This window comes from Equus quagga, chromosome 5 (genome assembly GCF_021613505.1).
Source record: "Equus quagga isolate Etosha38 chromosome 5, UCLA_HA_Equagga_1.0, whole genome shotgun sequence".
Lineage (NCBI taxonomy): Eukaryota > Metazoa > Chordata > Mammalia > Perissodactyla > Equidae > Equus > Equus quagga.
Genome location: NC_060271.1, coordinates 66,668,174 through 66,692,402, shown reverse-complemented (window position 1 = coordinate 66,692,402; position 24,229 = coordinate 66,668,174). Strand labels below are relative to the sequence as shown.

The window sequence follows — 24,229 nt, the reverse complement described above, 5'->3', positions numbered from 1 at the left end:
GTAACATGACTTGCAGGTTAAATGCAGACGTGCTGTGAAGCTGCCCCACCCTAAGTGCCCGGGGCTGTGTCCACCGTCCCCCAACCTTGCTCCTTTGGACTCCACCTCCTGGAAGTAGAACTGAGAAGTGATGAAAAGGCTCTTTAGGCCCAAATAAAGGCCGTTTTCACTTGAAGGGTTGTTGAGTGACATCTCAGGAAGATGGATTTTACTAGGCATGAGGAAGGAAGATCAAGGCCAGGCCAAGCAGAGACCCCTTTTCAACATCAGCCTGTTTCCACTATGTAGTGGGGGTGGGGAGGTTTGCTAAAGCATCTACTACAGTTTGAAAGCCAGTGGTCTTCGTGATTTTGACTTACAGAGCTAAACTAAACCACTCAGGATTGCTTGCTGCTTGTGAGCTCAGATAATCATACCTGAAGGAAGTTACTCCTAGACTCCTAGAGAAATTTAGATTTCCTTATAAACTGTAATACTTTACGTATTTCATGAGTAAAATAAAACTTACAAGCAATTCTCATTTGAGAAATAGGGAAGTAGTCAGCTTTGCAAGTTAATGCATTTTGCAACTTCATGGCCATTGCAAAGGGGAAGAACGGATGAACTTAGGGCAGCCCCATTATCTTCCAGAAAAAACTTAATAGCCCACAGTTGTCGAGTGACTCTACCTGCAGAAGTTAAGGACATTACACAAAGCATGTGTTCTAGTCAGAGAAACTAGATGTATCTTACTGAATTAAAAATCCCCCAGCCCAAAGGCCAAGCAGTTAAGCTCACCTGCTCCGCTTCAGCAGCCTGGGGCTCACCAGTTCATATCCTGGGCACAGCCTGCACACCATTCATCAAGCCATGGTGTGGCAGCATCCCACACAGAAGAACTCGAATGACTTACAACTACGTCCTGGGGGCTTTGGGGAGAGGAAAAAAATAGGACTGGCAACAGATATTAGCTCAGGGCCAATCTTCCTCATCCCAAAAAAAGCATTAAAAAAATCCCTTTAGGGGATTCCTTTAGGAGGAACATAAGGAATATTAACAACAACAACTCAGGCCAAGATGGATCAATGGATGCCCAAATCAAAGAACAAGGTCAAGTGCCATGCAGGCTTGAATGTGACAGTCCAAATTCAGGGGCTAGCATACCGCTGCAGAAAAATAAAACAGAGCTCCCTCCACTTTTTTCATGATTTGCAGATACATTGCTCAGATAAAAGTGCCTTCTCATTAATCTCTGTGAATACATAAACCCCAACAAAAAATAATTTTGAAGAAAAAGTATTTTCATGGAGTAAAAAATGAATTTGCTAATGTTTACCCAATATGACAATTGTCCTAATCTTCAGATAAGTGAACCAAGAAAGTAAATTCTCTGGGTTTTATGGCAGTCCAGTTCAAATATACCACAAAATTATTGAACCTTTTTAAGATTCCAGGTTCACCACCCCAACTTCAATAAAGAAATTCACAGAGAAGGTACCAGAAAGGAGTAAGGTCAATACCAGTGTCTCAGAACTGTGAGCTGTGACCCTCAAAACGGGGTTAACTAAACAGTTAATTTGTGGGTAGAGACCAACATTTTTTTTTAATCCCGCAGACAAGCAAACAGTGCATCACAAGTAGAAAGGGGGAAGCAGTGTTTCAAGAAGCTCAAAGAGAAAAAAAAAATACATAGATACATATATATATATATATATATATATATATATATGCACACGGGGGGGGCAGGGTGTCTTGTGGTAGCAATCAAAAAAGTTTGGGATACGGACTATTTCTAGTGCCTTTCAATCAGTAGGCTGATACATCTACAATTATACTGGCATTTGGGCTTGTACATCACTTTTGAGTTTGACCAGTAGGAATCAGTTCACCAGAACCTTAAAAGCCAAGAACAGGCCTTGGATTTCTGGGACCCAGTTCATACACACAACGAATCAGAAATGGTACTTTTTGAAAAGGGATAAGCTACTCGGTTTTCATTTTTTTGTTTTATTCAGTTTGCTCCAAGGGCAAAATCAATAATAACAGGGATCACAAACATTATTTTGATTGGCTCACAAGCCTGATCAGTAAAACCTGAAAAACGGAAAATGTTACACAAGTTGCAAAGAAAGTATTCCTGGAGTTCACTGACATGATAGCAAGTGGAAATAATATAAATGCAACAGGTGTTAACATTTAGAACAGTACTTGTAACCTGCTCGTTTCTAGACAATTCTGGGACCCTGCTGCAAACCCTCCATGTATTACTGATTTCCTTGACATGAAATATGAGTTTACAAAACTCTTCCTAGACCTTACTCTTGCTGCACTTGAGTGGTTCCTATTCCTACGGCGCTGGCGTATGCTGTGAGGATGTCCACTATCTGTTCAGTTTCTAGGGTCATCCGGGCTTCCTTCAGCCAGTCCTGTGCCACTCGTCTGGACTCTCCTTTCAGCTGATTGACAAACTTTGCTGCCAGCTCCAAATCACCATGCTCAATGCAGTAAGAGGCATATGACAGTAATTTAAATGTGTTTATATCCTCAGGGCAGAGCTCAGCCGGTGGCTTCAGTTGCTGAGGTGGGAATAGGAGCAGGGACTGCAAGTAGGAGAGGAAGTATTGGTACAAGCTATTTCTGGTTTCATCAATCATTGCTACCCTTCGGGCCAGTTTCTGGACAGCATAGAAACGGACTCTAAGGGTCTCTTCACTGTACACCCCACGGGTCAGGGACTCTGGAGGAATGGCTGCAGTTAAAGCCTGGGTGAATTCACTATCAGAACAGCTGGCTTTGATGGCCTCAACTGCGCTACCCAGCGGAACAGTGGGCAGGTCCGCAGACGCCGTCTTCATGCTGTACTTCAATGCCTCCACCGAAAGCCAGAGTTGGTGGGCTTTTCTAGCCTCCTCTTCAGCAACTGCATGACCTATTAAAAAAAAAGGCAAAGAAAAACATTTATCTCTCTACTGACCCCATGTCCTCCTCATACATCCAGAGAACTGATGTACCTTCACTAAGGTAAATCCACCCATGTGGGAGATGGGGCCCAAGAGAACCTCTTCCAACCTCATTCCCACTTATTCCTCATGTGTTCTTTCCTAGCTGGCCTCTTCCTGAGGCAACAAGGCATGACATAATTTGATGAGGAGTTGTTCTTAATAAGCCATGGAGAAAACTGGAAGGATGCGTGTGCAGAAGCACAACTGAGTCTCCCTTCTCTTCCTGTGACAGTAAGGACAACGCATGGTCTCTAATCCAGATAGATGTATCTTTAGAAATATCTGAGAAAGAAACAGGACACTTAAATTCAACTAAAACTTATGCCAAGGCCATCAGAAACTTCCTGCAAAGGAATGGGAGACTTCAAATAAACTTAATGCACTACTGGATCTTGAAACTTCATGAGTACTTAGCTTATCTTTATGATCTGACAAAAAAGATTCCACACATCCCAAAGAAACCATTTTATCAACATTCTGTCAGGACATTGCCCTCTCAGTGGGGCACCTGGAGGCATCACCATAACCACGGTCCATCTGGTGGGTGCAACCAGCAAATCACCAGCCTTCAGATAACCCTCCAACAAGAGGGCTGGAGACAGGTCAGCAGGGCCTGGAGGGCACGCATGGAGCCACACCAACCTTTTTCTCCATTCAGGGCACATGAAACATAACCAAACTGTGCTGGGTAAACTGCCTTGTAAATGGTGATCTCATGACTGTCACATAAGGAGTAAAACTTCAAGTTATTTAGATTTAATTTTTAGTTGTTTTTAATTTCCTCTCACAACTTTCTATGTTCCAAACTTATCAAATCTGGGGCTGATTTTCTAAGAAATGAACCAATTTATTGGAGTGACTTCAGCATCTTTATGCCCTAATGTCAATGCATGTATCCCATTATCCTTGTAACAAGAAATTATCCTAAGAAGTTGGACTGAATAAAATTATCTGTAAGAAGTTGATGTGCTCACTCTGAACGGCCTGTTCGATTCCTCTCAGTCTGGCATAGGCAGTGTTTATATCCAGAGTAAAGTTGTCGACTTGCTCTTGACTGAGCCGACGAAACTGTAATTCTTGTTCAGCGAGTTTCTCAGACAGGTCCTGAAATAAAATAAAGAGTGTACAAAAACAAGCGATGCTACCTCAGCGCATGCCACTTATCCAGACACTCAGTCTTCCAGCAACTGCTACCTCTAAAAGCTAACAGGGCCTTTAAAATCTCAAAACTATTGTCATGAAATTCCCATAAACATGTAAGGCTTCAAAAATTTCCTACAACTTCTATTTGATGTATAATTTTCTACAAATTTACTGATGGAACCTAATATTAGAGGAAGCAGACCAGGAGAAGAAAAAAGGCTACTAAAATGAGAAAATGCCAACTTTAGAAAGTAAAATAACTGCACTGCCACCCAAACATAATAATTAGATTAACTTTTATTCAATAGCCCTATTTAAGAGCTTATTATTCATTTTTCTCAGAAGAATATCCATCAAGTAGAATTCAGAGCAAAATAACTTCTCACAGTGGTATGAATTTCAATTTTGTGGAAGATTTCCTTACGTGGAACACCTCGTTCCTTTCTTGTGAGACAAAACAATCAGTTAATATAAATGACTTGCTGAGTAGAAACTATGATTAAAGGTATCCTGATGACTTCTGTGATTTCCAATCTTAACCTCTCTGGGAAGTTTCCTCAGATATAAAAATCTGAGAACTACCACATGACCCACGGGACTTTGTGAAGATAACACATGTCAAGTATTATTATCTGCATTCCTGAAGCCACTCTACCAACCCTCCTTGAAGCTCTGAATGCTCCAAATGACTAGGACGTAGATACAGAACACATCTGATCAGTAACACACAGGTTCACCTTTACGTAAAAAGGAGCAGTTCTGCAAACAGATAAAAGCCCCACTCCACCCAGGCTGGGTACCACAGGAATCCTTCCCCGTTACTCCACATCCTCAGGGGAAATGACATACAGAGCACGTTAAAAGGAAGGGAGAGCGAGTTAATGTAAAGGGGAAAAGGAGGTTGAAGGGGAGTCGGTGCTTTACGACAGGTCCTCACCTGTTCAAATTCGTATTTCAGCTCCTGCTCTTGTACCCTAAGGACATCTCGTAAGTGATCAGTGTGAGCAGCAGCCTGTCGGCGAAGCTGGGTTCTCATTTCATTCTCCATGGCATCTCTGACTTCTTCTACCTGCAAAACCAAACACAATAATGATGAGTTCTCAATTCTCCACATATACTTTTTGAAAAAGAGAAAGACTAGTGACAACAATGATAGCAGCTTCCCTGTCCTGAACCCTCATGATGTGCCATGCGTGTGTACACATTCTTTACTTCTAATTCTCATATGCATCAGAAAGCGGAACGTTGGAAGGCAACTCAAACAAGGTCACACAGCTGTGGCAAAAACTGGATTTCAAATAAGGTCTCTCTGCCCTCAAATTTGTGTTCTTCCATATCACCAGGCTGCCTCCTTATAATTTCCCAAATCACACACTCCCTTGAGAATTAACAAATCTCAGATCATGGGGGAAAAACAACCTGCAAAGACGGGATGAAACACAGCTTCACTACACCAGCTCTGTGACCTTGGAGAAATTATTTTCTCAAGTCTCCATTTTCTCATCTGTGAATAATAATGCCTACTGTGAAGAACTGTTAAGAAATAAGTATCTGGCAATTACTGAATACAATTTCTTCTAAACAAAGAAAACTGCTTACTTTAATATCAATGTAGATGCATCACAGGCCAAATGAAACCAAAATATGAAAAGCCTATCATGTCTTGCTTACACTTGGCCATGGGTCACACTGCAAATTATTTAACATTGATGACCTGGAATTCATGACTGACTTCTTCTGAGAAACAATATAATGAATGAATCCATTCAGTCAGTGCATAAATATTTATGAAGTGCCAGCCCTGTGCCAGACAGTGCCTACCACACACTCAGAGGCAAGCGCTCAAGGCAGACAAACTTCTCGCTCCATGTGGCATACTTTCCAGTGAAGGAATGAGACAGTAAACAAGTAAACAAAGCACACATCTCAGATTGTGATACTTGTTTTTACAAGAATAGGCCAATATGAGAGAAAGTAATACAGAGGCTCTACCTTACATTGAAGGGACGGGAAAAGCTGGGCTGTGAAGGTGACATTCAAGCTTACAATCAAGGTTTCAAGAGATGAGCCAGAACAACGTACTGGGCAGAGGAAAGACTTCCCACGGCAAGAGATGCAGTCAAGGAATCAAAAAAGAAAGAAAGAAAAAAAGAAAAATCCCGGGCACCTGGCTCAGCAAGCAGGAATGAGAGCAAGGCCTTTCTGGCACAGGTTAAGGATCTGGATTTTCTGTTAAATGCAGCAGGCAGTCAGCGGAGGACTCTCAGCAGCCTGTGTCTGATCAGAGTATGTTTTATAGGGACCACTTGCCTGTGTAAACAGACATAGAAAGACGGGTATGAAAACAGGGAAGCTGTTAAGATGATACTCAGGACTAAGGTGGTGGTAAGGGAGAAAGAGAAAAATGGACAGATCTGAGATTTACTTTGGATACAGAACTGGTAGGATCTGTCAATGGACTGGATGTGAAAGTTGATGGAGAAACAACGAAGCATGATTTCTGGCTTGAGCAACTGGGTACATGGAGGTTTAGAGAGAAACGAGCTGAGGGGCTGGGAGACAGGTTGGAGAGAATCAAGAAGTTTGTTTTGAACATGTGGAGTATGAAACAACTACTGAAATCCAGCTGGAGACATCAAGTCTGGCCAGGAACCTGAAGCCAGAGCAGAGGTCAGAGCTAGCAATATTAATGTCTCAGTGACAGACAGTATTTAAACTTCAAGGCGACAGGACTAGACGACAACACGTGGAGACAGTTTAGATGGATAAAAGGTTTCAGAACCAATGCCAGTGCATGCCAATTCTTGAGGCTGAGCAAAGAAGGAGCCCAAGGAGTGGGAGCAAGGTGAGAGAAAGGCCAGAAGAGTGTGGTATCTGGCAGCCTATGGAAGGAAGAGCTTCAAAGGGCCACCCAGTAGTGTAGTGATTAAGTTTGCGCTCTCCGCTTTGGCGGCCCAGGGTACACTGGTTTGAATCCTAGGCACGGACCTACACACCACTCATCAAGCCACACTGTGGTGGCATCCCACATACAAAACAGAGAAACACTGGCACAGATGTTAGCTCAGTGACAATCTTCCTCAAGCAAAGAAAGGAAGATTGGCAACAGATGTTAGCTCAGGGCCAATCTTCCTCACCAAAAAAAAAGAGCTTCAATGAGGAAAGAGTAGTCAACTGCGCAGCCGAGAGGACACGAAGAGTAGTCAGGTTCCCAAATCGGCCTGTAGACACCTATCTAACACACGATGATGAGGATGAAAATCCACTCTTAACCACCAATTACTTAAAAACACGAGTGGAGAAAAATAACCTCAGAATCCAAAAGAGATTCTTTCAGCACTGCTTTAGGGGACAGAGGCTCCGCTGGGAAAAGATAAACTAGATAATCCTGGAAACTAGCAGCTTGTTACTTTCTCACACTTCAGGATCTGCTCAACATACAGGAACTCTGCTACATCAGTCCTTCTCTAGAAGTTCCGACTAGAACAAGGGCCAAAGCTCCATTCAACAGGTGGGTCGGCATGACTTACATCTAGCATTTTTAAAGTCGGTGACTGCTGGTATTATCTCTAGAAGTAGATAATCAAGTTAGATTCACTTTAAACATCAGGCAATTGTTCTCATTTCTTCTACCTTTCTGTCCTGTTCAGCCTGTATCTCACTTCTGTGATGTTCTAATGCTTTTGCCACTGCAGAGTCAAATGCCCGCTTTTCTTCCAGCTTTTGTTTTTCCAAGGCTAATGCAATGTGCTGCTTCTCTGTGGCTTTCTGTTCTGCTAGCTCTCTGTTGAGCTGGTCAATGCGGCGATGTGCGTGAGCAATCAGGGAGTTCAGATCATCGGTAGACAGCTTGTCAGCTACACAGAGAGCCACATTAAAGTGTTAATGATTTCACCAAAATCATATATCTACAAGGTCCAACTGATTGCAGTTTAATTGTAACAGCTGTAAAGAAAAGCAAAGAGCAGCTAACATTTGAAAAGATATCTGAATTCTCCTGTGCAATCAGAAATTCATAGCTTGTGTCCAACAACTAAGGCACTTTCAAAGCCAAGCAAAGTAATTTAGGTAGGCCTTCAAGTATATAATCAGTTCTTTTCCAGGAACCCAATTTCATGCTTCCAATCTGAATTATAAATTAGCTTTATAACTCATCATAATTTTGCCTCTGAAGACAAAGCTTACATATACAATCACTTCTATATTTTCTTTCATGCATAACTACAATTAGTCATAACAGGCATCCAATTAAGATTCTTTCTGCTAAGACTCTAATCAAATTCAAATTCTCTCCAACTTTTCCCTAAAGGGTTTTTGTATCTTTTCTTAAACAGATGATATTATCTACAATAGTGATCTGCAACCAGAACTGTCCATCGTCATCATTTATAGAGCTTTTTAAAATATTCATGCCCAAAGAGTCTGATTTAGGCTTCCACACTTTTTTTTCAAATTTCACACTCCAAAAGTGTCCTGATATATTACCACAGGTTAAGAATTATGGCTCTAACAGCAAAATACAGAATGTGGGAAATACTATATGATAAATGACTCAATTCCACAATAAATAGGTTGAAAAGCAAAAAACAAAGTGGGGATAAGAAATTTACTGACTAAATTCAACATGTGTAACTCCACTGGATATTGATTCAAATAAAACAACTAAAAAAAATCATTCTATGAAGTGAGTGAGGATACTTGAACACTAAATAGCCAATTGATGACATTACAGTATTATTATTAAGAGTGATAATAGTATAGTGATTACATTTAAAAAACATGCTCAAAGTATTTACAGGTGAAAGAATATGATATTGGGATCTGCTTCAACATAAGCTGGGGGAATAAAGGAGACAAAACCAGCCATGTGTTGATAACTGTTGAAGTTGGGTGATAGGTCCACACTTCATTGTAATTTTCTTCCTACTTGTTAATGTTTGAAATTTTACAAAATATACACATATCACACATCTACAGGTTTCCAATCACTTGGTGAAACACTGTTGTTCCTGAGAGCACAGAGATGACAAAAATATCCAAATCAGATTTATCATATGAACATAAGTCTACTTTCTATTATTTAGAAGGTTTAGTATAAGAATTTCAGACAAAACAAAAAGACTTCAGTCTTTTAAGACTCAAAACATAAAATACTCATAATTACTTACCTAGGTCAGAAATACCTACAAAGGAAAAGAAGAACAGTTTGAAAAAGAGAACATACCTATTTTATTTCAGTTATTAATCATTAAATAGGCACATCTAAAAGGAAACAAGAAGGAACCAGATAGTAGCAGTAGAAAAAACATTTTAGTACTGGAAAGCAAAATGACAGAGTTTATTTCCTAAAATTTGAAAAGAACATTAAACAATAATATTAGAAAAATAAGAGAGTCATTGATATTAAGGATAGTTTTGGTTTCCAGGGACTCGTCTATTTTTTGCTAAAGCAATCAACTTAGCTTTTACATAGAAACTACAATTCTTGTTTACCCCCCATGTGCATTAGTTCATAGAGTATTTCCCTAAGTCACGGTCCTGACTATTCTTAGTACTAGGCCTCTCCTAACATTTCAAATATTTAAGAAATTAATCTTTCTTCTTTGGAAATTTGAAAACAGTGAATTCATATTAAATTTGTATTTAACCTGTGCAAATTAAACTAAGAACTACGATTGGCTGATTTGACAGTAAGGGAGAAAAAAAATAACATTCTGAGTAGTTGGATGATGCTGCCAGCCATGATCACAAGCACCACCGAGCGAGCACCTGACAGGAGAGGGAAACCCCAGCTAGCCTCCTGCCCCTCAGTATGAGCTTCTTAACATCCTGGCAATGCTCCTGAGATTCAACAAGTTCAAAGACAAGTATTTTTCATCCAAAATCGCTCTAAAAGTCAACTACTTAATCTGGTATTTAACCAGAACAAGGATCTGTCCCAATGTTGCAGGAAAAACTGGCAAAGATAGATAAGGTGAGAGAGAATGTCAGTCTCAACACCGCACATAAATATGGCTATATACACTACTCCATAAGCAATAAAGGAAATGTCCTCTGGAATAGTGACAATCTACAACTTGCACCCCATTCTCCCATCCTGGCAACACTCGCATGCTTCCTAATGGCTCCTCCTCCCTTCCCCCATGGTGGTATCTACTATCTGAATCTGGTATTTATCCTTCATTTTGTTATACTTTGCACATGTATGCATCCTTAACCAATATATAGTTTAGTTTTGCATGTTCTTAAGCTTCATGTAAGTGGTATCCTACCCTAGTATTCTTCTGCAACTTTCTGTTTTTCTTAACATTTATGTTTGGGAGATGTAGTTCTGGTTCATTCATTTGCACTGCCATATGTGAGGCACAGTTAGCTGTTTCTGATTCTTCTGCTCTTAACACAGTGCTGCTAAACATTTTTATGAGTCTCCCTGAGCACCGTGTGAGTTTTCTTGAGCACACACCAGGAGCTGAACTGCTGGACCAGGGAGTGTATACGTATACTGTCAACTTCACATAAGTTATGGTTCAACAAATCAACTGCTAAATGATTACCTCTAAGTTTCTTTCCTAGTCTTCATTTCCAGTGCCCCAGCATACACACTACGCAGCCCCTAGCACTTCGCCCTCAGATTACTCCAGCAGCTTTTAACTAGCTTCCTTGCCCTTGGGCATCCCTCCCTACACCCTCAATCTCGGATAAATTAATTTTCCTCCTTATTACAGTCACATCACTCCTCTTCTCAAAAGCCCAAAAGGGAGTCCTATGCTGCCAATACAAATCAATCAGGCAGAGAACAGCGAGGCTAGTGGATGAGAATGAAATCCTGGCTCTATCCTCAACCTTGGGCAAGTTATTTAACCTCTGTGTTTCTCAGTTTTCTCATCTACAAAATGGGCATAATAACAAAACTTACCTCATAGGGCTGTTAGGAACTTTAAATAGGTTAATACATGTGAAATACTTAGGACACAGTGCTAGACATAAATAATGCCCAATAATGTTAGCTATTATTATATGTTTGACACTGCTCAGGTATGGAGAACACAGAAAAAGCATTAGATGAATTATCACCAGGACATTTATAACATAGGGAAATAAGACTAATAAGAGCAAAATAACTGATAACGCAAACCATTACCAATGAGTTTGGTATAGGTCTTGAATGCAGATTTCAGAGGCAGGGATATCTATTGAGGGCTGGGGTAAGCATGGAATAATTCACTATCTCCAGAGACACAAAAGTAATCAGCAACATTGGGAGGAAAACTGTGTGCTGTGGGCAGGGGTGGAAGGGAAACTTCACCAGATGCCATTTCTACAGGATACTTTCTACATGATACATTTCTGTAATGCCGGATTTCTCAACCTTGGTGCTACTGACATTCTGGGCCAGATAATTTTTCATTGTGAGGGGCTATCCTGTGCAATGTAGGATGTTAAGCAGCATCTCTGGCCTCTACTCACCAGATGCCAAAAGCAGCCCTCAACATGCCAATCAAAAATATCTCCAGACATTGCCATATGTCCCCCAGGAAGGCGGGCAGGCAAAAATGCCCTGGGTTGAGAATGACTGCTTCAATGTTTTCATGTTTTACAATGGACATTTTCAAAATCAGCAAAAGACTTTTTAAAAAGTGAAAACGTCAGAGGCTGGCATGAAAAAATTAGTAGGATTCAGCCTAGTGGAAAGACCAAAGACAAATATTTTAGATGAGAAAATGCAAATTCCTGGAGATGGCACTCATAACTCACTCTGCACAAGCAAAGCCTGTCCTGCCCTTTCAACCTTATTTCATCCAAACTAGACTCCCTACTACCTACCAGTGTCACATTTATGCCAAGGAGCTTACACCTAATGGATAGAGATACACAACAAACACAAAAACCAGTGAAAAAGAATTTCAAAGGGATAAAATAAAGTACTGTGGTGGAGTACTCATGGAGACGACGGTCAGGGAAGGTCTCTGGGGTAATAACACTAGCTGCGGCTGTAACCCCCATGAAGTCCAGCCCCTGGGAAATTCTGGAGGGAAACGGTGCAGATGTGGCTTAACTATAAAGCCTGCTCAAGGCCAGACTGTCCACACTGCCTCTTTGCTAGCTGCTAATCAGATTAAACAACAATGTGCAAACAAGATTCACTGTTCCTGGTCTGAACTTTCTGTTTATATTTCTCCACTTTATCCTCTATTATAAGTCCTGCTTTTATTTTTTTTTGACAAGAGTCTGATATCTCCCTCTTAATTGAGTCAACTGCATTCAAAACACTAACTAAATGTCTGAGTTATTTTTTGACAGCCTTGACTCTACTTCGCCATTCTACCTTCTGGGCTGGCTATTATGCTTATAAAATTCCTGCACTGGTTTTTATTTCCTTAGCTCCTTAGACCAGCCATGGTTCCGTGACGCAAGCTTGACACCCTAAGCCCAGGGAGGCCTATAACACGAGTTCCGCAGACGCTCCCTGATGTTTCTAACAGACACTGGCATTTAAATAGTATTTTGATTTTACTGAGACTGGTAATCTCTGGTTCTTACTACCCTCACAGCACTGCAGGGAAGTGCAGCTCCCCGCACTCACACTGCATCATTGCTTAACCATCAACATTCCCTTCAGGCTGAGCTATTTGCAAGTCAATAGCCACACAGCCAGTTCCTTGTCACTAGAGTCCCTAGGTGAGTTTTCAACTGCGGTATTGTCACAGAGCAGTCATAAAGTGTGCCTTAAGTAATTCATTATGAATATTTTTAAAGTAGCAAAGGTTTTAAAGATTTTTTTTCCTTTTTCTCCCCAAAGCCCCCTTGGTACATAGTTGTATATTCTTAGCTGTGGGTCCTTCTAATTGTGGCATGTGTGATGCCACCTCAGCATGGCCTGATGAGTGGTGCCACGTCCGCGCCCAGGATTCGGACTGGCGAAACCCTGGGATGCCGAAGCAGAACGCGTAAACCTAACCACTCGGCCATGGGGCCGGCCCCTGAAGTAGCAAAGGTTTTGAATAGTTTTACATATATGTAACTAATATTCCAATAAATTCAAGGTTATAATGTCGCTCTCACTCACTTGGATTCCAAATTTTTTTTTGAGTAGCAGAGACTAGAATGGAATCATAGATTATGGAATCAAACACTGGCTGAAACTAGTGTCCACCGTGGCTAAAACCATGGGTGTATTGTCACAGGTGTGTCACCTGTCACAGCTGTGACTGAAATAAAATGTTGAAAACACTGTACAGTACACCAAATGAGATATGCACGCCAGAGGGGTTTGGACTAGACGAAGTGGAATTGAAGTGAGTTTAGATTAGTTGTTAAGTTGTTAAAAAATGAAAAAAGAAAAGTACCAACATTCAGTTATACTTACTCATCCCTTTCCACCCAGGCAAGACTTCTGGAGTAATACTGTCCAGCTCTCGTTTAAAGTCATCCCGGGCTTGGACGACCAGCTCATGATACTGAGACACAACCTTAGCCTCCGACTGAGCCGCCTGGACCTGAACAAACACAAGAGGTATGTGGATAAGTGAACAAAGCCTACCATAAACATTCCAAAAATAGAAGCTATGTTCAGTTACTTATTGATGTTTGGTTGTAAATATGTAAACAATAAATCAGGAGAAATCTAAAGCTCAGAAAAAAGAACATAAGCCTTGTCTTGGTTTCCTTCTAATTCTATTCAAATATCACGGACAAGCCCTTTCCCATCTTATTGTGCCCTGTCCTGCCTTCTCTGGGTCACAGAAAACTACTCATACAGATCGCACAAGTGCAGACAGAAGATCTGCTACAAAATGGAAATTTCCCTAAGTGGTAATAACCATGACCCAAAATGTTATCCATTATAAAAAGTATCAACAATACCGAACAATCCACTTTGTATCCAAGGCAAGTTTTTAAAATTAGTAACAACTAAAATTCTTTGCAGGGGAAAAGGGAGAGAGATGGTAGGAATTTTATTGTTTCCCTAAATTCTTAAAATGCTTTGATTAAAGGACTATATTGACAAACAAAAAATACTTGTCAAAGACCTAAGAAACACACCTTTTGGACCACATTATCCAGATCAACGATCATGCTGTGAAGTTTCCCCTCTGCCGCAGTTATATGAGATTTGGCCCCCGCAATCTCTTCTTTCTTTGCATTTTCAATTATACTTTTCATCTTCTCTAACTCTTCTCTGGAAATCAATAAAACAATACAAAGATTTAGTATTATTCCTTGTCAACGTTATTAAAGAGTTTGAAGTCAATACAATGTATAATTGTTAAAAGTCTATGAAAAAACATAATTTGAAAAAAAATTACTCAATGCTTTTTCATAGTCAATAGGCAGGGAAGCCTCCTTGCCAACAAGTGAAAACACCATGGTCAGAAGCTAGATTTACCAGAGGGAACCAGAGAAGTAGCAGGGTGTCTAGGAAAAGACACAGGCTTCAGAACCGGGCAGACCTGCACCCAACTCCAGCTCAGCCTCTCCTCTGCTGCATACCCTGGTACAGGGCTTAGGGGTCATTCACAAGAAGTACCTGGCACAGTGCCTGCCACATCGAGAGCACTCAATAAATGGCAGCTTTTGCAAGGATTAGGCTGACTCCCCTGCCAATGAGAAAGAGCTTAAGGAAGGCAAAAGCAAGGGAGGAGGCCAAAGAGCTCACTGAGCAAATAGTTGAGTCCCAGGGAGCCGTCAAAACGCAGAATGTTCCATGGGTCGGACTAACTATGGTCTACCCACCACAAAACACAGACCTCAGAGCCCTGACTCAAGGTCTAGTGATGTACGTGTAACGTCTTAAATCTCCTAAGAGATATGCTGGCTTTATTAGAAGGCGTCTCCTTCTCCATCAGTAATAAATATTTTGTTAAGGAAGACAGCAAAATTTTGAATGAAAATTAATGATTTCACAATGTTGATGAGAACCCGTATTCAAATGTAGGCTTCCATCATGAGTGGTTGATCTGTACTTGGTTTGCTTGCTTGATCCTAGTTTTAGCCAACCTCCAGGAACCAAGGTCGAGGCTGTATAAAACCAGACCTATTATACACTAACTACTCTGGTAGTTAAGGCGAAGAGATTGTGACACACTCTCTAAATTCCGATAAAACTGCTCAAACCATTCCAGAAAAATCTCGAAATTTTGGCAGAATCTCAGTAAATCTGTAGAAATATATCACCTAAGAAATAATCCAAAGAAAAACTACTTCTCATACAAGATCCTTTATAAAAGTTTCTGACAAATTTATTTTGGCTTAATTATATTTTATTCCCTCTCTCCTTTTTAAACCTGTGTTCCTGACACCAATAATATCAAGTGCAGGTAGAGAGGGGAGGGAAGGATTTTTCTGCCTCCTCCTTCTATACAGACAGTACAAAGAGAACCCAGCCCAAAGAAAGCCACCAGGAGGCCCTAATTACTTGTTAAAGTCCATGAGTAATTACTTGGCTTTGAGAAGGGCATCGGCAGCCTCATCCACTGCCTTTCTGCGTTCCTTCAGCGCACCCTCCACTGTGCGCCACTGAGCTGACTTCTTCTCACCTGTAACCTAAACAGAAGTTACAATTATGTAAACATGAATACTGCTATTATTGTCATAGGACAGGCCAACATGACTAAATGCAGACACAAGTGCCATTAAACTCAAAAGTAAAAATTACATACAGTATTTCTCCAAAGCAGGAACTCTTAATCTGAGCTTCACGGTTAGGCTCAAAGAAGTCCATGAACCACCCCCCGTCAACCTTAACCCCAACCAAAACTGCAAAAGATCGTGTTCTAGTGCATACAAGCATTTTCCAAGGAGAGATGATATTTTTTTTAGATTCTAAAAGCAGAGGGCTGGCCCGGTGGCACAGCAGTTAAGTTCACACGTTCCGCTTCAGTGGCCTGGGGTTCACCAGTTCGGATCCCAGGTGCGGACATGGCACCACTGGTCAAGCCACACTGTGGTAGGCGTCCCACATATAAAGTAGAGGAAGATGGGCACATATGTTAGCTCAGGGCCAGTCTTCCTCAGCAAAAAGAAGAGGACTGGCAGCAGTTAGCTTAGGGCTAATCTTCCTCAAAAAAAAAAAAAGCAGATATGAGCAGAAAAGGTTAATAAGGACAAAAACTTTTCATGAATTATGTCTGTTGATTAAATCATTCTTCAATGAAGCACCAATACTTAACACTTTCTTAACTGCAGGTCTGTCTACCAAAGTCATTGTTTAAGTGATAAGTAGAAAGTTTACACATTTGTAGGGTCTTTCCTCCTCTAAAACATTATCTAAAAAATGACCCTCCATAATTTATAAGGTGAAAATCAACTACCGTCAGAAACCTCCACTTAAGCTGAATTTTATAGAATGTGAGTTATATACATAGATGTTATATAAAAAATTGTGTATATATATATAAAGACTCCCTTGAAAATTCCCTAGGCAGGTCCAGCATGTTTTTGCTCCAGAACTAACTGCTACTTCTACTTCTTCAACTAAGCAGAGTTCGCTCATATTTAGGGGGCACATCCTACCCAAAAAAAAATCAAAACAAACAAAAAAACCCACCTCTAACACTATAATCACACTCAGTGCATCAAGATGCGCACACAATAAGAGGCGCAAGAACCCAGATCACTGAAGCCACAGATGAGTCTGGCTTCTGTCCTCTCCTCATTCTGCATCCTATACACAATGAGTGGAATGCTATCTTGAACTGTCTGAACTATTTAAAATTATTTTTAAATTAACTATTATAAGCGATTTTTTTCTTTCTTTTTTCCAAGTGCAGATAGTTTAAAGTGAGTGTGCTCTGGTACATATGGAGCAAAACCACCTTATGGCATATCCTGAAAGTACACTGTGCTAAGACCCTGGAGATGAACAGGGATATACTAAATTACCCAAGAATAAAAGACTTTTATTTAGGAAAAGAACAACTGAACTGGTTCAGTAATTATATTTCAAATCACCCAAAGAGGGCCACTGCAGGGGTGCTGCGTACCCAGAACACGACTGCCATCTCAGGAAGGGGTTCTGGCCTTGGATGCCCAACTTGTATTTTCCCTTGTTAGAAACACAAGGAGCTCTGCCTCTGCAGCCCAAGGCCTGCTACTTTGGGAGGAGGGCTCAGCAAAAGTCATGACTCTGGTTTGGGTCATTCAGAACTCTCCTTCACAACCAATTCTCCACATTATGTTCTCACTGACGTCTAGCGTGGTCTCCATTTTAAAGGCACGTCTATTATCAATACAGAGTCTAAAGAGCCAGTGGCAGGATTAACCTTGCCACTGGACTACTGTGACAGTGTGAGGAAGCTTCTCAGAAAACCAACTGTCAATGCTTAAAATGAAACTACAAGATTGCAAAGGAACCTGTTTACATTGAAATATGGTCATAAAATATTTTTTTTTTAATTTTCTGAAATACAAACCAGGATCTAGAGGTAGGACTAATAAATACCCTAATTTAGAAGTAGTGACGAGCATAAATGCTATTTCAAGAGATTTCCAAGTACTATAACATGATATGAAAATACTTGTGTTTTCTATTGGTGACAAAGTTATGAATACTGCTCACACTACTATGATTTGTTGCCAATACTCATAACTGAAGGAAAAGGTTTTGAGGCTAGGGAAAATAAAGATGTTTTCCACCCAAGTTCAATAAGCTCCTGAATTCTATCCAAAGAACCTACTCCAGGCTAAGAACCTGTGCTTTTAGAAGAAATATTTGGTACTTTTCTTCTATGTATCTCACTTTTTTTGTTTTTATGTTCTACATAAATTGTTATAAAGTGATAAAGGAAATTAATTTTAAGGTGTGAAAACTGAAGTTGATATTTCAGTGAACTGCCACCTTAGCCATCTTGCAAAATAAAATACATCAAGAAAGGATGCTGGGGGCTAGCCCTGTGGCCTAGTGGTTAAGTTAGGCGTGCTCTGCTTTGGCAGCCCGGGTTCAGTTCCCAGGCATGGACCTACACACACCACTCACTGGCAGCCATTCTGTGGTGAAGACCCACATATAAAATAGAGGAAGACTAGCACAGATGTGAGCTCAGGGCAAATCTTCCTTAAGCAAAAAGTGGAAGACTGGCAACAGATGTTAGCTCAGAGCGAATCTTCCTCAGCAAAAAATTAAAAAATAAATTTAAAACAAGGATGCTGGTTTGGGCTGTATCAGTATCTTGACACGTATAACAAATTTTCCAAGATTCTATCGCATGCTGTTAGAAAAATCTGATATTATATTGAGACAACTCTTCACAACTAACCCAAATAGACTGATAAATCACGTAAGTGTCAGCGACATATCTGGGGGCCAAAATGTGTCTCCCTTTGTTGAAGGTATTCCTGCTTACAGTGGTCCAAGAAGAAGGCACCCTGTAAAACAGACACCAGATTCTCCAAACACTGCTTTGAGAAAGTAATTTGGTATATATTACAGAGCCCATGTGCACCTGCAGCTTCTTTCACTAGAAGAAACAGAAGCTGGAATCCACATTTAACATTTTGAAACTTGCGTTCACACATTTTTCTGATTACTTTGTAATAACAGCTAATACTCCCTAATCTAGTTAACTGCTGCTATAAGGTGTCCTTTAGTTGTAAAATCTTGATTGCAGTAGATTTCATACTGTCTAATCCACATGTACCACGTATTATGTGTTCACTGAGGAGAGGAAATACCATCTTATGTAGCCGTCCACCAAAGTAGCACCATGACAGTTACTGCTTCTAATCAGTGTCCTTCTGAAAGATATCGGTCCACTTGGGTCTGAACCCAACTTCCTGATATCATGCAACTTCCAGTCTTTCCACACCTGATTAACCAGCATATTAAATATTCTCTGTGTGGTTTCCACTTTCCTGACTAAACTCTGAGTGAAATTTAAATTTTTCTCTTGAACTCAGAAACAGAGAATTTTCTTTAAGTTTTCAAAGATTGTAGTTTCCAGTTGTTTATAAGAGGTCTAATTTTTGTGATGTATGTACATGACTAAAACAATAGGAACTGTGTTTAAATTTTCTAAAAACCACAAAATTATGATGGGAAAGTAACTTTACTGATTATGTAGGATCCTGATCACTAAGATTTACAGTTTATGTATATTATTTTATTATTTAAACAACTTGATATTGATACATTTGTATATAGTGAAAAGCTAAATGAAATTATAAAGGAAATTTATTGAGTCTCTATCACATTTTTAAATCAATGCAATTACTTTATTCTTTGAAGTGTTCAATGTAAGTTAAATAATCAGCATAAACATTTAAAATAGCTGGTGTTTGAGGGTACAGGGAATCTATTATTTCTTACAACTGAGTGTCAATCTAAAAGTATATAAAAATAAAAAGTTTATTTAAAAAAATGGTTGGTGATTTTAAGGCAAAAAAAAGCAAACAACAAATACATTCAAGCTCTATTAAAATACAAAAGCAAATCTGAACTAATTCTTGTACCATATCACTGTTGTGAAATACAGTACTATGTATAAAATTCATTAAAGAGAACATTTAAAGGTTTTTCTTGTTTTATTTATTTAAAAAGACAATTACCCTAGCTTGTCTTCACTTAGCGAGAGAAAGCCCATACCAGGAGGAAGAAATCAGTCTCTTAAATACTGCATATCGAACCATTCTCTGGCTCACCTCAGAATTGTCCATAGCAGCTTTCAGTATGTTGGCGTGTGCGTTGACGGCCTGGACCGCAGCGTTCTGAGCTACAATGGCCTGCTGAGTGATGCCAGCAGTTTGGCTCAGGGCCTCTTCTAAGCTCTTGGCTAGACCTGAAGTAAAAAGAACAGTTAAAAAACAGATCCCTCACCATCAAACGACTTATTTTAAATTTTCCCTCTTCCTCTACTGAGTCTTCCATTGTATTTCCCCCCAAAAAGTAAAAAACAACAAAAAACATACAGATTTAGAGAATCAAAGTTTGATTTAAAAGTATGACAAAATATTAATTTACTGAATCTGGATTTATGAGGGTTTATTATACTATTTTTACTTTTATGTCTATCTGAATTTTTTCAAAATAAAAAGCGTTTGGGGTTTTTTAAGAAAAAGATTGCTTACAGAAAGCTAGCATATACTTCAAATGGGAGGAACAAAGTTTAGGGTACTATTGCCCCTTTTATCTATTAGAGACTATAAATTCACATAACCACCAGCATTTTTCATTTTAAATAATGATCATATAGATCCACAGGGTAAAAGACGTGATCATCTTCATCTCAGCAGGAAGAGACACTCAGAGTAAATGATCTGTATCACCAAGATATTAGGAGATAATAGGTAAGAGAAAAAGATAAGCAAGAAAACATGCAAACAAATAAAGAAAAGGTAGCTTAGGAATGACTGTTTTTCCATAAAAGGATTCAGGAAGTAGCAGACACCAGTGTTCAAGAGGTTACCACCTGTAAGATCACATTTTCTATATGTTGCTTCAGAAATCAAAAAGAAATTTTTTTTAAAGCAAGGGATTTTAGATATAATACTAAAATGGAAGAATGATCATTTGAAGAAAGAAAGCCAGTGAGAATATGAAATTATCAGGTATCAGATGACAAAAAAAAGAAAATATATTTGGCAAGTGAAACAAAGACAAAAAATGATTTTGAGCAAAAGAAGCATAAGCTGGAGATGAACAAATGGAACCTGATGAACCACACCCGGTACATGTGCACCACAGATAAAAGGAAAAAGCTAACAATGAGAAAATACCAAGACATGAGTGTGAGATTCAAGTTCAACTGAAGACAGTGTATATAAAGAGGAGGCTATAAAGCAGGGATATAAAGAGAGAAAGAGGCTAGGGAGGGAACAAGTATGAGTTAATGCTGGAACATCCAAGCGCAAATAACAATAAACCACTGCACAGAAGCCCACAGACCCCAGGAGACTGGGCCACCGGTACATAGTATTTGGATATTAACCCCTTATCATAAACATGGTTTGCAAATATTTTTTTCTGTTCCATGGGTTGCCTTTTCATTTTGTTGATTGTTTCTTTTGCTGTACAGAAGTTTTTTAGTTTGATATACTACCCCCCCTTTTTTTTTCTTGTGCTTTGATTCTAGATAAAAATTACACACACACACATTTTTCAAGTAAAGTTTGGGATAAAACTAAGACATGAGAGACAAAATGCTGAAAATTCTCACTTTGCCCAAAATGAAAGCTAAGAAAAAATGGACAAAGAAAAAGGAGCATGAAGAAACATCAGACATCGCCATCTTGAATTTACAACTTACTTCAAGGTGTCCATATGCTAAAAGGAGAAAAGTGAAAAGAAAAAATATGAATAAAAGAAAAAGTGACCTTGATTTGAAGTAGTAAGAGAATTCAGGAAAAATTAAGAAGTGGGAAAAAAAGTATAGAAATATTTCATTTATTTAGAAATCAACATTCTCAACCATTAGTAACATCGTTACCAACTCAGAGGAATGAAAAAAAAACAAAAACAACAAAATCCAAAGTCAAACTAATGCCCTCTTTCTGTCCCTTTGACTATTTACACAATTCTAACAAACATGCCTCCTCAAAGGAGAGTAGAACCAACACATCAGGAAGGAAACAGGAACCACTCAAGGAAGAAAGGCAAACAGAAATTAGTGATGGCAAGAGACAAAAAAAACCCCATGAACAACTGCCATAAAAATTTAAAACACATGGGACTGGCCCCGTGGCCGAGTGGTTAAGTTCACGTGCTCCACTGCAGGTGGCCCAGTGTTTCGTTGGTTCGAATCCTGGGCACGGACATGGCACTGCTCATCAAACCACGCTGAGGCAGCATCCCACGTGCCACAACTACAAGGACCCACAACGAAGAATATACAACTATGTATTGGGGGGCTTTGGGGAGAAAAAGGAAAAAAATAAAATCTTTAAAAAAGAAAAAATTTAAAACACACATCCCTCCAAGACACTACATACCCACTACCTCCAGAAACATCAATATATTGCAGTACAGTACAACACATTATGTTCCATGTGTCTTAAGACACGAAAATACATATTTAGATATCTAATACCTTTTTTAAACCATCAAAAAACTTAACACAAAATTGAAACTTAAAAAAGAATATGCTTTAGTTTGCTGGAAACGAGCAATGTGTGAACATTCTGTCTCCCAAGATCACATAAGGGGGCTACCAGAGCGGGAGCCCAGAGGCTGGGTAATAAACCAGAGTGTGAGCCATTCTGACCTGCACAAATAAATGTGTGAGTTTAACAATTAAGACTTAGGCAAGTTGCCAAAACACAATTTCTGTTCCCCAGAGTATAAAGAATCTTCAGCACTAACCATAATAAAACCAAATGAAGAAAGCACACGTATTTTTTGGAATTTTCACCAACTGTACACTAAGAACCACTGTTGTCACCTGGACAAGAAAAGTTTAGATAGAAAGAACATAAATGATGAAATAAACGTGGTGAATAGAACAATGCCACTAAAGAAACAAAAAAACACAATTAGCTGATAGAAGTGAAACTGTGCTGATGGCTGAAGAAGAGAGCACCCGACAGAGATGACCCAAAGTACTTAAGAGGCCGTCTGGTTCACATACACTTAAGCTTAACTTGTTCTTGCTTTTCCTGTTGTGCAAGGCGAGCTGCAACTTCTTCGGGTGGTCGCTCTCGTACAGAGGTTGAGGATGCTTCCTCTTGCAGCAAAAGTAAATAAGAGGAAATCAAATTTCAGCACAGAATTTCAACAGCTAACGGGGATATAAAAACACCATCACTTGTATTTGCCAGCTATATCAACAATCTTTTCATGAAAAAGATTCTAAAACTACATCATCACTCAATGATTCCAACATGTAGAAATAAGGGATCAGATCTTAAATCCCTTGTTTTCAAAGATTTGTTCAGACTTTGCAATTTTAAAAATTCGCTAAGCAAGTCTGTAGACTTAAAACGAGTATAATTGTGTACTTACACAGTGTCTAGGGGTTGCCTAGGCATTAAATAGTTCTGATGAGCATATCCTTTATAAAACCACAAATACAAATAATTAAACTACCTGAAGTTGCAGTCTTGGGTTTTCCACCACCAATTTCAGGGTGATCAGTTTTTACAGATTCCTCATGCTGAACCGCAGGGGCTGGGACGGACAGTGTATCACCTGCTGCAGAAATAACTTGAGCTGCCTCTGTAGGTGCTATAAATATACGTTACTCGTGGTATTTATAGATTCCTGGGTTAACCGAGAAACACACAGGAATCTACCACTACTACTATCACCCACTTCACACTTCACTCCTTAATGATAAAACGCATGGGGGCCGGCCCGGTGGCGCAGCAGTTAAGTGCGCACGTTCCGCTTCTTGGCAGCCCGGGGTTCGCCGGTTTGGATCCCAGGTGCGGACATGGCACTACTTGGCACACCATGCTGTGGTAGGCGTCCCACATATAAAGTAGAGGAAGATGGGCACGGATGTTAGCTCTGGGCCAGGCTTCCTCAGCAAAAAAGAGGAGGACTGGTAGTAGTCAGCTCAGGGCTAATCTTCCTCAAAAAAAAAAAAGATAAAATGCATGAGCTGCCACTACTCAAAAACACAAATAGATAGGGGCACTGTCCACCACATACACAAACCCACACAAGATGGACAAGGGCTGGGAAAGCACACGAGAAAGGAGTCTTGTCGGCATCTGCCTGCATTTTAACCATCACTATGCTCAGGCAAAGCTTCTAGTAACAGTACTAAATGGTACTAAATCTTAATATATGAGAAGTGGACCTAAGAGATACATACATGGAAAAATAACAACAAAGAAAAAAGAGCCTGTAATGAAGAAGGTAGACAAAAGAAAGTAACTAGAAAATATTTTTTAATTGCTTTGAAGAGTGGTAGAGATGAAAGAAGAGATGTGAGCTAGAACAGGATGACAGTTTTAAACACAAAGAAGAAAAGTTCAGTGAAGATGGTGAATTAGTAAAGAACAGAACTCAGTTAAAACAAATTATTTCACAGACATATTTTTAAAGAAAGAAAGGTTGAAAAAAATCAAGAGCTTGTAAATTATAAATAAAAGTGTTGATGGCAAATAAAATAAAGCCTAGAGGTGGAACAGAGAAAAAAAGCAACAAAACAGAGAAATTCTAAATAAAC

The 24,229-nt window shown here is 39.6% G+C and overlaps 1 protein-coding gene across 7 annotated transcripts in view; it reads right to left on the bottom strand.

Moving 5' to 3' along the window:
- Positions 1-1,958: 1,958 nt before the first annotated feature.
- IMMT (inner membrane mitochondrial protein) overlaps positions 1,959-24,229 on the bottom strand; it is a 44,651-nt gene continuing 22,380 nt past the window's right edge. The window contains exons 5-15 of one of the 7 annotated variants that reach the window (XM_046661398.1): positions 23,140-23,241; positions 22,682-22,777; positions 19,761-19,897; positions 15,565-15,668; positions 14,169-14,304; positions 13,492-13,621; positions 9,293-9,307; positions 7,758-7,981; positions 5,062-5,193; positions 3,956-4,085; positions 1,959-2,908 (exon numbers count right to left, since the gene is read on the bottom strand). In XM_046661398.1, coding sequence (XP_046517354.1) covers positions 2,295-2,908; positions 3,956-4,085; positions 5,062-5,193; positions 7,758-7,981; positions 9,293-9,307; positions 13,492-13,621; positions 14,169-14,304; positions 15,565-15,668; positions 19,761-19,897; positions 22,682-22,777; positions 23,140-23,241 — 1,820 coding nt within the window. In that variant the 3' untranslated portion in view covers positions 1,959-2,294. Of the gene's footprint in view, positions 2,909-3,955; positions 4,086-5,061; positions 5,194-7,757; positions 7,982-9,292; positions 9,308-13,491; positions 13,622-14,168; positions 14,305-15,564; positions 15,669-19,760; positions 19,898-22,681; positions 22,778-23,139; positions 23,278-24,229 lie in introns of all 7 variants that reach the window. The other 6 variants (XM_046661395.1, XM_046661396.1, XM_046661399.1 and 3 more) reach the window with 6 other exon arrangements.